At 37.1% G+C, this 17,960-nt stretch overlaps 1 protein-coding gene across 2 annotated transcripts in view; it reads right to left on the bottom strand.

Moving 5' to 3' along the window:
- Positions 1–3,315: 3,315 nt before the first annotated feature.
- Positions 3,316–17,960, bottom strand: part of LOC124615677 (heterogeneous nuclear ribonucleoprotein K) — a 66,854-nt gene continuing 52,209 nt past the window's right edge. For both annotated transcript variants that reach the window (XM_047143705.1, XM_047143706.1), the window contains exons 10-14: positions 13,445–13,539; positions 13,084–13,190; positions 7,166–7,335; positions 4,314–4,379; positions 3,316–4,180 (exon numbers count right to left, since the gene is read on the bottom strand). In XM_047143705.1, the coding sequence (XP_046999661.1) occupies positions 4,346–4,379; positions 7,166–7,335; positions 13,084–13,190; positions 13,445–13,539 (406 nt within the window). In that variant the 3' untranslated portion in view covers positions 3,316–4,180; positions 4,314–4,345. The remainder of the gene's footprint in view (positions 4,181–4,313; positions 4,380–7,165; positions 7,336–13,083; positions 13,191–13,444; positions 13,540–17,960) is intronic.

The following is a 17,960-nucleotide window of genomic DNA, read 5'->3' as shown; positions in this document are numbered from 1 at the left end:
TAACAAAAATATTCTGCAAAGTAAAACTGCGGCCCGTTAATGTACAAGTCGTCGAAAAGACTACAAATTTGACATTCTTGTAAGTGAACGTAGTATCAGTCCTGCACTTACAGACATATCACTGTTGGAATTGGTAGGCACAGATTAATGGCTGTTGCAGGGAGGTGAGAATTAAGACACTGAAACACTTGTCCATGAGTAGGTAGGTGAAGACCGATGTAAGCCTCGATCCTAAATTTACTATCAGATGGTTTGGACATTTGACTGAGCAGTGGCATTACATGTAGACTTGTGGTTTTAAAATGTTTTCCAACATATCAATTATTGTGCACATACTATATGATAATTACTTAGCCATTACTGCTCATGAATTTGTATTCTATAAAGTATGCAAACTATGATCAACATTGCCCAAGGACAAGTTAAGCTTTGCCTAGCACGCTCCAGTTACATGTGGGAATGTGACTGGATAAACCCAAGAACTATAATATTTGCAACAAGAAAACCTCATTTTCAAGGCACAAATCTGAAAAATGCCTTCAAATGACAGGGAGGGTTACCTGTACATATTTATGGTTTTCAACATTGTTAGCATTCTCTAGTCATTAACACAAGATGGTTCGTTGTTGGCGTGTTCAGAGGATCATAACTAAAGGAGGGACCCTATTTAACATTCACTGCCCACTAACAGCAAAAAATATCACAATTTTTATGAGTCTTTTGCTCTAGTGTTTACTCCCAGTAATTATTCACATTTAACTACAGTTGAACACACACTTTTAAACACACATGGGGTAGTAGTGGTTGTCAAGCAATTTTGGTTTGTTAATTTTGCTCACAATACTCACCAAATTGCAATAAAGGACAAATTGTAACCAGTTTAAATGATCTAAATGGAAAATTGTCATCTTGAGAAAAATTGCACTGTCTTTACTGAGTCACATCAGCCGTTCATGCCTTCAAGATGCAAAGAAAGATTTCTCTTATGTAGACAAACTGACAAATACATTTTAAAATGTATGATTCCGTCATAGAATTGGACAAATAATATACTGTAGGCAAATGATCCCGATGGTCTGCAGCAGCAGTTCAGCAATGGAATGTTTCCTCACTAGGTATGTGCATACCTTACCCCTACACACACGTTTAAAAAGTGTGCAGATCTTGTTTTCTGCCTACACTGTTGAAGCCTGGATAATTCAGTCATGACCATATTTTTATGAATTTTTACTCCACAATGGTCGTCTGCACTTATGTAGTATAAAATTACTTGCTATGACATTCGTCACTTGCAACAGTGTTTCCACAGGCTACTGCTGTTATAGATAACCCACAAACATTTCAAGTCACTTCACAAATGCTTTTAATGTATATCTGAGCAATGTTGGAAGTGGCCACACAAGATATGCCTGAAATGAGACATGCTCCCTCGAGAGCTGATTATGTGAGATCAATAATTGAACTGCAGTACGAGATGTGTTACATAGTCTGTAATTTTAAACTCTTGCCCTAAGCTACCCACTACCTCATGACTGATAACGTTTCTCAGAAAGTAGTCTTCAACTATGTGCCGCTGAACTAAAATTGTTTGCTTGGTACGAGCAAACTAATTTCTCACTATCATTTGTTCCTGAAACTATTCTCTCTTGTTACTGGAGCTGCTGCATTACCAATTGATAAGCAGTCCTCACTGGCACTTTGTAGCAGATTGTTGAAAGCACAGGCTGATTCCAAGGTTATAAATAAAATTACATTTTTACCATTCAATAAAAATGATAAACTATCGATTAGATTCAGAAATACAGAGTGGTTCAAATGGGTGAGCACTATGGGACTTAACCCTAAGAACATCGCACACATCCACGACCGTAGCGGTCTGGCGGTTCCAGACTAACGCCTAGAACCGCTCGGCCACCCCGACCGGCCAGAGTGTGGTAGTTAAATTTACTGTTAAGTCGGAATGATGAATTACAGCCATTACTCCAGCAATGACATGCGAAGCTTATGCAATGTAGGCCAAGCTGTGATTTTGAGAACCACATATGATACTGAATTGCTTGCACAGAAGAATCCAGTAATGTTTACTTAGCACTGTGTGTGTGATGAAATACGGAAGTGCCAGACATGATTTGGGATCCAAACACATGCCAGAGAAGGAAGTGAAGTGCCCAACTGATGTGACAGCTCAGTAATGACTGGAGGAAACCAAACCAGCTCCAATACATGAAGTTGCAATTATGAAGTAATTTTAACCCAATTATAGAGTATTTTCTCATGGTAGCTTGTGTTCAGGTGAATTTAAAAGGTTCCAGATTTTCAGCCTGGGTTTTTGTGTGAACTGTGTTCTGCAGTAACACTTTGATGTCTACAGTATGAAGCATTCCCAATTATATAATACCAATCACTGCAAAATCTAAGGAATATTTTCTAAATTACCCAAAGCAATTCTTGCAGCGACTCTCCAGTTGTACAGAAATCAATGGAAGTGTTGCCTTTGTCAGTCTTAATAAATTGAGATTTTAAGAAAAATTAATTACTCTTGATATCAAATTTCAAGTGTCAACAGCTTACAATTTACTGCAAAAAATGTGAAGTGTCAAATAGAAAATTAAGTACTTCAATCTCAAAATTGTTATTGAAGTATGGTTTTCTCTGTTCAGTAACGCATTTTGCATGCCTCTATCAATTTACTTTCAGTGTCTAGTAATTAATAACATAAGTTAATATTTTTATTTAAAAACTGCTTCAATATTTCTCAGCATTTTAATTTGTTAATGTGGAATTCGTATGGATTACTAATTACATGATACAAACCCACAATGCACAGTTAGCTATTGATAAATATTAACTAGAATTTTTTTTGTACAGATCTACTCTGAAATCTAACTAATAATTTTTCAATTTTTGAGGGCTGCATCGTACTGTTTTGGGAACATTTGCCTGGGCACTAATCAAATCTTTTATGCAAAAAATTTGGACAATTTTGTGAGAATCTCTCAAGATGCAATTCTACACACACACACACACACACACACACACACACACACGTCCATAGTAAAAATAAAAATTTGTGACAATTTAAAAATATTCCATGTAATTCTAGAAGTATGATGTGTGTGTGATTGTTTATTGGCTTGTAAAATATGAATGACAACTTGTAAGAAGTGATCATAACTGAACTAAAACATTTCTTCAGTGCAAATTCTGAAATAAGCTTTGTAAATTCACAGCTACATTCTTATAAAGCTAAAGAACAAATTGCCTACATATTTTATACTTGCTTTCACTGAAATCACGTCATGTATATGAAAACCATTAATTTTAAATCCAATTTATTGTATTGCAACAGTTTAAGTCACTTTTATTTCTCAGCCCCAATTACACGTACAATTGTGCGTTTTTCAGTTTCCAGTGTCAGCTTAAAGGGTCATACATAAAAAAGCCTACAAACTAAATACATTTGGTTCAATGGAATCATTACATTACAAAAATCTAATAGTTAATACACACTTTACTGATAAATGGGACTTATGAATGCTGTATGGTTTTTATAGTTAAACAGTGATTTGTACTGATATATATATATTTATATATAATCCCTGAAACTGAATTCTACTGGCAACATTGTTTAGTACGATCAAATTTCACACATGAAGATGTATAATAGTCACTGTCAACTTATGACTTGCAAATGCAATTACATTTGTATCTTATGCACTATGTAAATAACACTAATTTATGTTTGCAATGATGTGGACACTACAATTTCTAAAGATGGGTAACAGACAAATATGCACTTTGGAATCCTCCATTACTGATTTCTTTTTGTGGGATCAGATGTGCTATGATAAATTCAGTTGAAACTACAATTACTTCTGTCACATATCTTAAGAGTGATGTAATGTAAACTGTATGCAGGTACAAAAGTCGAGGTACCACTCTTGTTCTCTTCTGCATCATCAGCTCACATATTACTAACTAAAATCTTCATACCACATTTAAAAAAACTGCATTTGAACTAAAAGCTACACTAAAATAACTATCTTCAAAGTAACAAAGAACCAACACAGTCCAATACACTCCTTTATTGAATCATCACAGATGACTTGTTGACCTGACGAAAGCATCACAGTTAACCATCAGCCAGTAACTTCTTCAAAAATATTCAGAAATTTGGACACTGCAACAGAAGATTCCATTACACAAAATTTGTGAGTTGAATTAGCTAAAATTACTATCCTACTTTCCATCAGCATTTATGCAGATGATCAAGCACCATTGCACATATTAAATTCATATTTGAGTAAACTCACCTTTTCATTTAGTAGTAGATAATATTCGTCATTTAGTAATTTCCTGATCCTGGCCCAGTCTGGCAGCTAAAAAAAGTTTTGTTTAGTTTCATTTGTGTGTATTTTGTACAGCCTTGTAAATAATGAGTTCAAAATCAATCTTTTAAATTATGCATGCTGTTATAAGTAGATTTATAGCATCAGTAGACAAAATGCTAGTTATATATTGCCAGTAGCAGCATTATTTACCTGGAATGGTCACCGCTGTCAATGCTAACAACTTAAATGTCACCTTCCAAGCAAATAATGTTAAAAATTGATAAATAGCCAGAACAAACGGTTCAAAATCTGCATTATTTTTGTCCTAATTATTCTATGAAAGAGTTTCCCCTCCACAAATACATAGCTATTATAAGACCACAAAATTACCCCACCAAGGAAAGTCTCTTCATGAACTTATTCTAGAATAAATTTTCCACCAGTACCCTCAATTTTCACTAACATGCTGAAACAATTTACTGTATTTAATAGCTAAAAAATTGTAATACAAGTATCACACAGAACTGGCATGCAAGTGTCCATGAATTTACCACCATTAATTTCAGACACGTAACAATCTTTTGATACTACTTGACAAGGTATTTTTCAGAGATGTTTGCTCGAACACACTTGTAACACCATGCCTGATTAAATGAAGTACTTTAAAACCTTCCAACATTTAACTCTGTATGAAAGTAGTTTATAGCCTCAGCAGCAATGCATTACATCTACACTTTTTAGCACAATTAAAATATTAGAAGAGGCTATACTGCAATAATGGTGTCAAAAGCAAGGGTAAGTGAAGAGTTAACCAAATGCCTAAACAAAGTGTGTGTGTGTGTGTGTGTGTGTGTGTGTGTGTGTGTGTGTGTGTGTGTACACACGCGTGTGCTTTTAGAACATTATCACCTTTTAAAATCTCAAAAGTAGAAACTATGATTGCATCCATGGACACTTAAGGACGATGCCACTTAATATTCCTAGAACCAGACAAGTAATACACAAAAAATGTAAATTAGCTAAGTCACCTTCAAGTGCGTTACAAGTGCGTCCTCCGTTGACTTAACTGAAGCATGCAGCTACTTTTGTAGGATGATTAGTGATTCCTTGTTACTCATGTAAAGAACAACAAAATCACTAGTCTTCCACACAACAATAGCCAGTGTTAGTTGGTTGCATTGATAATCACTCCTCTTCCAAATGTAGATGCCACACAAAAGCAATATTCCCAGAAGACATTCACCCAAACTTTGAATTATTCTCCCACACTAATAGAGGAAAGCATTACAGGCAAAATGTTAGGTGATAATTAGTTCTACAACTTTCAGAGAGATTCAATATTTTACTATATACAGGGTCAAATGAGATTTGAAACTCAACTCCCAGGCTATTAATAATGAAATAATTTTAGAAGCTGTGTATTAAGGTTGTTAGTAAATATATTTAATGAGCAAGCATAGTTACAGACCAAGTAAACACAAACATCAGAAAATCATTGAACTGTATTTAATATTTTAAATGCACTTACAACTTTACACTTACTGACAAAAACAAACTTTTACAATTTCTTATACAAAAAAAAACTGAATTCTTAGTCCTTTAAATACTGTTACCATGAGTGCAGCACTGGCTAGTGAAATGTCTAAACTGACACTTCAATGCATCAGAAATAGGTTCTAATTAAGATAAATCGCACTGTCACAGATGTCTGATTCCACATAAAAAATACATACACCCAAAAATAAACCCAGCAGTTCCAATTGTGTACATTAGTACTTGTCACAAACTACAATATTGAAGTTAAGCATCATGAAAGTAAAATTCATTTCAAACACAAGGTTATTGACCAAACACTGCTGATGAGCTGATTCACAGAACACAAGCTTTATGCTCAGTAAGCTGGTGACAAGCTGGGCTGCAGATTGCAAACTCACTCCAAGCTGAGTACAGAATGCAGCACAAAATGTTGTTTAATTGTTCCTTTACCAACCAAGAGCCCTAAAACAGCACCATAAGCAAGTCTAAGTAAAATTGCTTAAGAACAGACAGTGATAATATGCAGCAATTCTCCCAATGCCATATGTGGACTATAGATTTATTACCTTAGACCATTCATGAGAGTTATGTTGGTAATTACTGTAAGTAAATTTTTGGGTCATAGTTTCCTCCAAAGCCTACATGTACTTTATCATTACATTAAAAACACATCTACATTAACTGCACAGTAACAACCATTTTAAAAGATTTTGAACAGTAACACTTCCAAATAGCCACCATTGGGAAGTAAACTCCAGAACTTTTAGAGAATGAAAATTATGGAAACTGTCTTGTATGGCCATGTGAATATCTAAGGGATCACTAACAGGTCACAGCTGACTCACCTCTATTCACTGTTACACACAAAATGGTTATTGCCCAGATAAAAGGTACAAAATAAGGTCTGTGTTGTATACCAAACTCCTTAAGTTTTGAAACCCTACTCAATATCTTGAAAATTTGTGCATGGGGACCCAAATGACAGTAACTGCAGTGGCTGTGTGGTTTTTAGTATTCTGTCCAGTCTTATAAACACATACATACTTAAACTAAAAGGGTAACTTAACTGTTTTCACATATTTGAATGATACTGAAACATTTCTTATGCTTGATTTAAGACAGCAGGTAAGTTATGTTTAACTTAAGAAACCATTAAACATGTAATTTTTATTAATCATTCCCAAGTAACAAACATGACCACAAAATGAGATACCCATTGCATGCATTCCCCATGCAAATTACAAAACACACAAAATATTTTAGACATGCTGATTAATGAAACAAAGCAAGTAACTAACCTCTGTTGCAGAAGATACTGAGCCATCTGTATTTGGTTAGGTGTACCAGTTATAGTGATAATTCTGTCATTTGATCCTGCAAGTGGCTCATCAATGGTTATTCCAGCTCCCGAGTCAGATCGTATCTTACGAATTCTGGCACCACCTTTCCCTATAATTGCACCTGCCAACTGCAAAGAAGAATGTGCACATAGTGAGAACAATGCTGCATTCTAAGTTGCTTTAAACATTGTAAGTAACCACGAGTAAAAGCTTTTCCAAATAGGTTCACACACCATTGAAGCACACAATCTAGCTTCCCAGTTTTTAAAGATTTACACAAAACTTTTCTTCTTTTCTATTGAACTAAGATGCAGCTGATTTGCTGCCATACATGTACACTGTTGTGATGTTTGAGAAGCAATGAAACATCCAGCTTAAATTGTCTTCTGTTTGAAACAGAGCAGTCAGTAATTTTTTAAACACTTTATGTACAAAGTTAACATTAACACACAAACCTTACATAACATATAACCAATAAAATTAGCACAATATTTACTTTTTGTGCATATGTGAATGAAAAGCCTCCCCCAATATATGAAATAAACTCACTTCTTTGAAAGTCTGTTGCTGAAGTGCATAATTTCTGGTTTCCTACCACAAGCTGCAGAGTGAACTATACCTAAAAGGTCTGAAATATAAAGTTTCAGGAAATTGGAGCATCAAGAAAGTTCAGCACAGTTCACACATACCTCTGCTCTCTTAGCTCTGCCTTCTATTATCAGTTGAAGCATACATATCTCTGCTTTGAATAATGCTCCTAATCAACAGTGATGACTCTGGAGACCAATGCAACACCTGCTTGTTTCTGCATCAAGACACTTGAAAAAAAGTGAACGAATGTATGATTTCTATTCCCAAATTATTGAAGCAATCATCCAGGTTGTGTGTACAACTGAGGACACATTCTGATAAAAGCTTCTACTCAAAATGAAAAAGGTTTGGTGGCTGTTATCACTACTTATAGTTTGAAGTTGCTCTAATTGCAACCTTGTTAAACCTACCCACAACACTATTGAGCAAAGTACATGATAAGGATTAATCAACAAAAAGTTAATACCACTCATCTCCATACAGTGAGACTGGCAACAAAGTGTGAAACAACAGCCTAATGGTGGCTTCCTATCAATTTCTTGCCATTAATGTTCTTAAGCTACCACACCTTTGCTCTCATTTACTGCAGTCAATTCCAACTTGATTTCAAGGGCCTTTTAAACAACTATTACATAAATAACAATGAGCAGTGTTTTGCAATACATTCTTACATTATTTCATCTGTATATTTCAATGGATTCACTTCTGAAAAATATACACTATGTCAAAGCTGGCTGTGTGTTGCTCCACCTCAAAACAATCAAATTTTTCTAAGTGCTCAAGGACTAAGTAGTTTGCAATGTGGAGTTAAATGGCACTTCAAACATCATAGAAGTGAAAAATTCTACCTTCATATTGACTGACAACCCTTAACTGTCTAATATAGCTGATTTGGTAAACCTAAAAATCAGCTGTTGCTCAATTACCATTATCTAACTACGAAGTCAATTTTGTGTTGTCCTAGTTCCATTGAAGTATTGTGAGTACACCCCTTTCATAGTCAATTTCCACAAATTTCATTATACTTTATACCACTTTCATATTTCTGGCTTTATATTTGTGAATACAACACACACAGTAATGGAATTTATTTAGAAGAATATTTTACAAACTGACTCCTTGTACAATTGCAAGGAAAGCACCTCTTGTGGTACTTAGTTTCCCCACCACAGGCTTAACCAAAAACTTCAGTCACCCAGTCACCATACTTCCAAAACATTTAACTGGCCAATTAGTTACAGTTACAGCCACATCCTGCATAAGAGAAAAAAAGATACCAACAGCCTGCAACACTCCAGCTATAAGCAGCAACACCAGACAGTATGTGTTGGTATCCTGCGTGTGAGGGACAAACTTCTGCTTTAAGATTGCTACTGAAGTCAACCAGCTGCTTCTATAAAATGGCTCACTCTAAAAGAAGCAATTTGCATGACATGTACAAAGGGAAGGATCTTCATGGAGAATTTTATAATTTATATCGTTAACACCACCAGACAAATGCTTCAAATACACAGTGAGTAGGGACGGAGGGGAAATGCGCGCGCACGTTTGAACAGGGCCGCAGCGTGCCTATTACATTTGCGCCGACTGTGTAACGTTTAAAGTATTACGATCAGCTCTAACAGTCACTTCGCTGGATAAGAATCATGTCAAGTCGCCATTGTGTAAACCCAACAATGCTTTCGCAGTTCAACCCCCATTGGGAGGAATTTTATCTGTTTACAGAAAAAGGTGGTGTTGCAAAATGTTTAGTATGTCGCAAAACGCTGAATTCTTTTAGGAAATTTAATTTGCAGCAACATTATAAGTCGTACCACGTGAAATACTACGTAAGGGGAAAATGTGATGGACCAGATCGTGCACAGGAAGTTATTAAACTTAGAAGGAAGCTATCCGAAGATCTGGATGACGAAGGAAAATGAACTGAGGCAGCTCTCAAGAGCGAGTTACAAAATTGCTTTGCCTTTAGCAAAATCCCTGTGCCCCTTCACTGATGGCGATTTAATAAAAGAATGTTTGGTAGTTGCAGCAGAACATTTGTGTCCATCTCAAGTTGAACAGTTTCGGATTGTGCCATTATCAAACATGACCATTATGCGTCACATACAGTACATGGCAGACGACGTCCAGAGCCAGCTTGCAAATATCTGTAAAGATTTTATGGCGTATTCTCTAGCTCTGGACGGAAGTGTTGGTATCACTGGAACAGCGCACTTGCCATATTTATTAGAGGTGTTAGTAGAGATCTTCAGGTGAGGGAGGAGCTCTTCAATGTTGTAGCCATGAAGAACACTACAACCGGAGGCGATATTTTAAGTAGCGTTGAAGAAAGTGTTGAAAATATAGTAGTGTCGTGGAATTCTTTAGTTCAAGTGTCTACAGACTGTGCACCAGCAATGACAGGGGGGTTAATCAGGTTTCGTTGCGCTGTTGAAGGAGAAAATGCAAAAACTGACCATGCCGAATGAAATAAGGGGCATTCACTGTGTGATCCACCAGGAAAACTTATGTGCAGAGTATCACTCTAAAAAATGTGACGAGTGTTGTTCGTACAACCAATTATATAAGGAAGCATGGGCTACAACACAGCAATTTAAAAGCTTTCTTGAGAATGTAGAAAGCCAGTATGGTAGTAGCCTGCCTTATTACAGCGAGGTCAGCTGGCTTAGTCGTGGCGAATTATTAAATCAATTTTTTTGCCTATTAGATGATATAAATATGTTCATGGAAATAACATGTGTTCCTGAATTGAAAGAGCCTTCATGGAAATGTGATCTCGCGTTCTTAGCAGATTTAACTAGCCATCTGAATGCTTTGAACATTCCACTACAAGGTAAAGACCTGCCAATTACTCATTTCATAGATCGAATAAGAGCTTTTAAAATGAAATTGACACTTTGGGTGAGTCAGCTGGAAAGAGGAAATCTAGCTCATTTTCCTAAATTATCATCCATGCAAGATGTTCACAAAGACTGAACGTTATTCACATAGTTTAGTTGCCCTTAAGTAAGAATATGATCAACGCTTTGAAGATCTTACAGCACTAGACAGTGATATTGATCTGTTCTCTCCATATTCAGCGAATATTGAAGAGATTCGTCCTGAGCTGCAACTAGAAATTATTGACCTGCAGCGTGACAAGGGAAAACAGAGAGAAATTTCAGAACAAGAAAAACATTTTCGAATTCTACAGACACTTCCCTCAGGAAAGATTTCCTCGTTTGCAGAAAATGGCGGCTACAATAATATCAATGTTCAGTTCCACGTATGTTTGTGAACAACTGTTCTCTGCAATGAAATGTAACAAGACGCACCTGAGAAATGCATTGTCTGATCGAAATTTAACTGCACGCTGCGCCTACAATGCACAAGAATAATTACTCCGAACATAGACGCAATTGTAAAGGGCAAAAAGTACAAGATAACCGAGAATCCCACACCTTTTATTGTGTAACAGTTCACAAATTAATACGAATGTAGAGGCATACACTAAGCTAATAAAATTATGTGGCACGTGTACATTCTCCTTTATTTGTTTCATTTGTCGCAGTAATAATTCGTGAGTGATATCCCTGCAGGTGGCCACGGATTTACATTGATTGGTGGCAGCTGTTGTGTGCCCCACGTGACTCCCCACTCTCTGCTCTGGTCCGCTAGTGGGGGTAGAGTGCTCGCGCTGTTCCGTGCTCACACCTTGCTGCTCACAGCTTGCTCCGCGAGCACTATGTTGTGAAGCCCTGTCCTAGCACCTTCTGTTCTTGGAATGTCCTAAATTTAGTAATCTATTTGAAGGAAGCCTTTTTGGCACTTAAATGTCACATCAATGTACCAATATTGTGAGAAGGAATTTTGCCACTCACCATATAGTGGAGATGTTGAGTACATTAATGTACTTTTGTACACAAAATAGCTAGGCCTGGAAGATATGAAGCAGTAGCTATTCGTGAAATATTTTAATTTTTTAATTTTCCCTCAAATCACAGAAGTTTCATAAATTAGCCAAATTATCTTAAAGTTGGGTTTTTCCAGAGCTAGAACTGACAGTCACGGACACCCCATTTACTCATTTCTCAGTTTGACTATGAAAATTCGGACAAATACTAATTATGTAATTTACAATTTGCTCTGCTCAAACCTTGCACAAAACATTGAGCTTTAATTATATTTCCATTGTGTGCTGTCATTTGAGAAAAAGAGTAACATGGACGATAAATAGCTTGGACAAGAAGAGAATAGAAGCTTACGAAATGTGGTGCTACAGAAGAATGCGGAAGATTAGATGGGTAGATCACATAACTAATGAGGAGGTATTGAATAGAATTGGGGAGAAGAGGAGTTTATGGCACAACTTGACAAGAAGAAGGGACCGGTTGGTAGGACATGGTCTGAGGCATCAAGGGATCACAAATTTAGCATTGGAGGGCAGCGTGGAGGGTAAAAATTGTAGAGGGAGACCAAGAGATGAATACACTAAGCAGATTCAGAAGGATGTAGGTTGCAGTAAGTACTGGGAGATGATTAAGCTTGCACAGGATAGGGTAGCATGGAGAGCTGCATCAAACCAGTCTCAGGACTGAAGACCTCAACAACAACAACAACAACAACAACAACAACAACCACAACCACCATTTATGAAATCCGTATCAATTTTACAACCAAGATACGTGACGCAAAGGGGAGGATATGAGCACACCATGCATGACAGATCCGTCATTATGATCCAAAATGTGGATAATTGAGAGGTATTTTGTTCATAACAAACAATTTTTTTATATTTTGGCTATACTTCATACACAGGTATTTACAATCTAAAACCAACTATAAGCAACAACTCTGCGATCTTTCAGAAATTTCATGCTGGCATTCATTGGATTCGTGGAGAACATTGACTATGCCAAACACATAAATCCCATTGTTCATTGAGTGAAGATATCAAGCTGTACGAAATTTCTTCACCAAATAATTTTCTTGAAATCAGATAAGTATTTCGTAGCAGCCAGCAGATCCAACTGAGCACTTTGCCAAGACGACACTCAGCTGGCATTCTCACTGTCGCACATACTGCAGCAAGAAGATTCAGCATGTCTTAATTCAAATGTCTCAAGTTGTAGCAGAATACAGGCATGCAGCCTAACCATACCAGTAATTTACACTATATGTCACCAGTAACTATATCCATGAATAACAAACATTTTTTCTCTTTGCAGTGCCATGAAATAGTTTCTGATTACAGATTTTTACACTAAATATTTTCAAACCTAAATCTCATATGTTCCAACACTCACTTCTTTTGGAATGGTCACTTGAGTTGAGCTTTTAGCTCCTCCAGCCATGAGATTTCCACCTCCACCAAGCCCAAGAGCATTACTGTTCATCATTCCATTTGCTGCACCTAAGATTACATCAAAGCATTAATGACATATTCATGACATATAGATACATAATTATCTATGTGGCACTAAAATTTCACTGCGTAAACTAGTGTCAACTTTAGATAAATGTTTACACTTACATCAAGCATGTAATTCTTACATAATGCTGTGACTAACTTGAAACTAACAGCTAATTCTGTTAGAAAAAAGGCTCCATAGAATAATGACTACCATGGATTTTAAGCCTAATATAGATTTTAGTGAATCATCTTACCTCTAGCGCCTCCAAAGCCAGGGCGACCAGGGCCACCACCAAATGCGCCAACACCACCTCGAGGCGGTGGTCCTCCCATACCTCCTGGTGGGCCACTGCAAGAAAGATACAAAGTAAGCAAAAATCTACACTTCGAGGATGAGTGATTGTTCTGTCACATTGTGGTTCTAGGACCATTTTCTAGAAACTTTCATTTTTGTATTAGCTTGGTGCTGATGCCACTACTAAATTGAAGCCATCTTACCTTTTTCGAACTTTATCAATACTCAAACACCATTTGCTTGCAAAACATGAAATCAGGTAATATATAGTACGAAAATACCCTCTAAAATGCTTGTCTGTAGGCTGAACAATACTGTCCACACACTGCAGATGTAACATCATTGGTCTGTCAGCTCACTCTACAGCTTGCCTAATTTTAGAGTTAGAGAAGCGAAACAGCAACTTGTCTGACTATGCCAGATGTTTGCTGTCCACTATTGCCGAGTGTGCCATGTGGCCTATTGGCAAAAAGCAGTGGTTTTTGTGGCTCACCATGAATTTTCCTCTTATACCAAACCATCTCACAGCAGCACTTGCACCTTATGTCCTATTTGCAGGATGTATTCCGATCTTGTCTTTCCAGACAGTTTTTACCACCTGCTGCTTCCTCTAGTACGATGCGGATTATTCCCTGATGCCTAAATACACATCCTATTATCCCATCCCTCCTTGACAATGTTTTCCATATATTCCTTTTTTGTCAATTCAGCAGAAAGCAACTTTCTGTACTGGTTCACCTGATTTTCAACATCCTTCTATAGCACCACATCTGTAACACTTCGACTGTCTTCGTTTCCAGTTTTCTCAGAGAAAAAGATTCAGTACCACACAATGCTCTGCTACAAACTGAACATTCTCAGACAACTCTTCCTCAAATTAAAACTTGTGTTTGATGCTAGCAGACTTCTCTAGGCTAATAATGTGCCCAGGCTGTGCTGGTCTTATTATCCCCATGCTTCATGTGTCAATTCGCTCTTAAGGTATCTAAATTCCTTAACTGTGTCTACTTGTGGCCATCTGGAGTTTTGATGTTAAGTTTATTGCTAATCTCATTTTTGCAACTCATTTTTATTCATTTAATTCTCAGTTCATAGAGTATTACTTAGCCTTCATTCAATATGCTCCATAATTTTCCACTTTTAGTGAGGATAGCAATGTGATCAGTAGAGACAATAAAATTCACATTTTGCAATAAATGTGAAACAGATGCACATATAAGTATAAAAAATCTGAACAATTTCCACTCACCAGTACTGTACAGCTGGTGAAGCCCAATTTGGACAAATGTGCTTGAGAACCAGTTTGCAAAACAAAAGTGCAACAATGTAATGGCAATATCTGGTGCTATGTTAATTGTGGGCACTTTAACAAGTCTAAGATGCATGCTACCTAATACAAAACAGTATTCAGAGCTGTCGGACCTATTTTATAATGAAGGACGCACATTTCTTTGATAGCTAAAGTTCAGAAAACAATTGTTAGCTAGAGTTCAAAGTTGAAATAACACACAAGCGACATAGCAAATTAGGTGGCAGAAGTTTTGAACTAGTACCACAATAAGTCAGGCCTGAACTACCTTTATTAACAATACTCTGCCAACTTAAAGCAATTTCACAGTAGTCTGTCCTGAACACATGTGTAGTGTTAGTTTTCTTCACTATTTTGAAATGAATGAAGCTATCAATCATCGTCCATAAAGCATTTCAATTACAGCCCTCACCATCAGAGGAGATCAGCAATCCCTGTTACAATGTGGCAGTTCTACTTTTGCGGAACACTGATGTATGCTGCTGCCCTGCAAGAGGGAGGTAGGACTTTTTTCTCAGACAGCTCCTCTCCCCTCTGGTAGTTAAAATTCTATTTTATGTTCACAAACATACACCACTAAATAGTGTGTAAACACTGCACTGTAGTGATGGGAAAACAAAATCAGTCATGCTTAACAGCTGCATCAAAATTCTTCCCCTAACATTCAATTACTTTAGTTTCTACTTCTACACTAAGAGTTGTCAGTTCGATCTGTGGCATCAAGCACGGCTGCCACAGCTATGACTAAGCATAGAAAGGTCGATATTAAAATTCAGCAGATTTTGTAATCATAGAATTGGATGAGAACAGATAAGTAAGGCTGAGAAACCTTTATCAGAGGCATTCCATTCACTAATAGGAAAATGCTGCTGCTTTTCAACAGAACTATCACCAGGTGTATACGACCCGGGACAACCAGGAAATCCGGGAACAACCCGGGAATTTTTTCATCCGGGAGAAAACCGGGAAAACCAGGGAATTTTTCATTGTTTTGGCTTTCAGTTAAATTTTTGTAATTTTGACTGCAGAGTTGATTCTCTAGCAAAGAATGTTATTGTATCCTGCTATTGGAGAATGATACTGCAGCAATAAAATATAAACAAGGGAAAAAATAAAACTTTAGTGGCAAAGGAAATGTGCAATTTACAACAACAAAAAACCGTGCACGCACAAAAGCGTCTGCAAATAGCAAAAAGATGTCAAAGGCCGTAGGGTGCAGACTGTAATTCTTCATAACAATAAACTGCTTGCTATGAGCATGACTTCACAACTGTTCACATTAGGTTCATTTGACCAATTGCCAGCAGTCTGTTGCACATGCGCATTTGACTTGCGTGTAAGCAGTACCTTGTCCCGCTACTTGAAGTTTGGCTGTTAGCTGTATCGCTTGTAGCAGCAAGCAGCCAGATGCAAACGAGTAAAATTTTTCTCGCGTGCCCTAGCTGCCAGATTCACGCTTGCACAGAGTTGTCTGAATTGTAGTGGGGAGGGGGTTAACCTCCACGTGACCCGTGTTTGTGTTAAGCGATTTCGCTGCTTCTCTTCGTGTACAGCTCCCACGTCAAATGAAAACAAAACGGATTTCTGTGGCCGGGAGCTATCAAGTGAATTAAAATACATTCACAAAATTATGGAGGGCAAAAATGTATTATTAATTTCAGTTTTCTGATTTTATTTTATTTCCACGTTAGTAGCAGTCAAGCATTAATCGCCTTGCAGAACAGTGTAGTTATTATTGCAAGTTCGCTAAAGAAATTTGGCTTTATTAATCTTTCCACCGAGGCAATCTTTTATTTGAAACTAAGTATTTCATTCTACAGTATTGACTAGTTCCAACTGGTCGCTGAATTTCAAGTGCACGTTATCTTCTGCCATATGACATTTGCCATAATAAAGAACCAAAAATGAGATTGTAGAGTATTGGCACTCCAAGAAAATTTACATCCCAAAAACCACACTGAAAAGCTTAATATCAGATGGGACCTACTTCATGCACTTCAAGCCGAATTATGCATTTTAGTACGGTTTACGAAATTCCGATGCTCTTTGGAGTATCCTCTGATGCCCTGTTTCTTTCATGGTGTAATGTAAGCTCTCTTAGTGCTTTATACACATGAACATACGGGCTTCCTACACCACTGCAGTTGCACACACACAATAATGCCTGTTTTCTGGCGCTCTCTGGCAACTGATAAATCAAACCTATTTCTAACAGTCTCCGGATAGTATTGAGAACGATGGTTAGAAAAGCATTACTTTCAAAGTAAATTTATTTTTACGCAAGATGAATTACGTTACGTGTGAGAAAGTGGAATGGATATCTAAATCACAGAGCGTTCGAAACAACTGTTTGAGGACCAGCCACTTGCAAGAGTTTCGAGCCGAGACATTTATGTCAATTTTAAATTTACTGGCACATTTGTGTTATGTTTCTTTTAAAGTATAACGCGCGCAAAAACGATCAGCATTACATGTGAAAGCTTAGCTTCTGTTGTAGCGTGTAAATCTTAGAGACTAATATTATATGTGAAAGCTTAGCATCTCTTGCAGATATACGGTACTGTGTACATAAATGTAAACCGTTAACTTTTCCTCTTGCGTGTTCGCGCTATGTAACCAGTGATCTTGCTATTGGCTGACTATAACACGTGTCCTATGCTCTGAATAGCTGCTGTCATCGGCTGACGAGATCTCGTGGCTTGAGGTATGACTCGCTTACAAAAGGACATCGCAACCTCTGTTTCAACGCTCTGGAAACTAACGCGCTGTGTTTGGTGCAATTTGAATTTATACTTTCGTAATACGAAAATATGCAGCGTATATGTTGCTGCAAATCAAAGGTCTTTCCAAAACTTTTTTTTTATTAAAAGTCTCTCCAAAACTTCTTTGCCCCATCTTTTCTTTTTTTTCCAGGAAGTTCTACACGATTGTATAAAACGTTAACCATTCAAAGGATTGATAAGTTTTACAGTTCCGAGGGAAAATCTATGAAAAACCTACTGTCACTTAGCACAGAAAAAGTGTATTTTCACCCGGGAAAAAGCATATTTTTTAAACGGGATATCCGGGTATTTTTTTTCCTTGTCCCCGTATACACCCTGTATCATTTGCTGGAAGTTTGAAGGAAAAGGGCATTTCAAGAAAAAACCTGGTAAAAATTTCTGCA

This window comes from Schistocerca americana, chromosome 5, assembly GCF_021461395.2.
Source record: "Schistocerca americana isolate TAMUIC-IGC-003095 chromosome 5, iqSchAmer2.1, whole genome shotgun sequence".
NCBI classification, from domain to species: Eukaryota; Metazoa; Arthropoda; class Insecta; order Orthoptera; family Acrididae; genus Schistocerca; species Schistocerca americana.
This window is presented reverse-complemented; position numbering and strand designations above follow the sequence as displayed.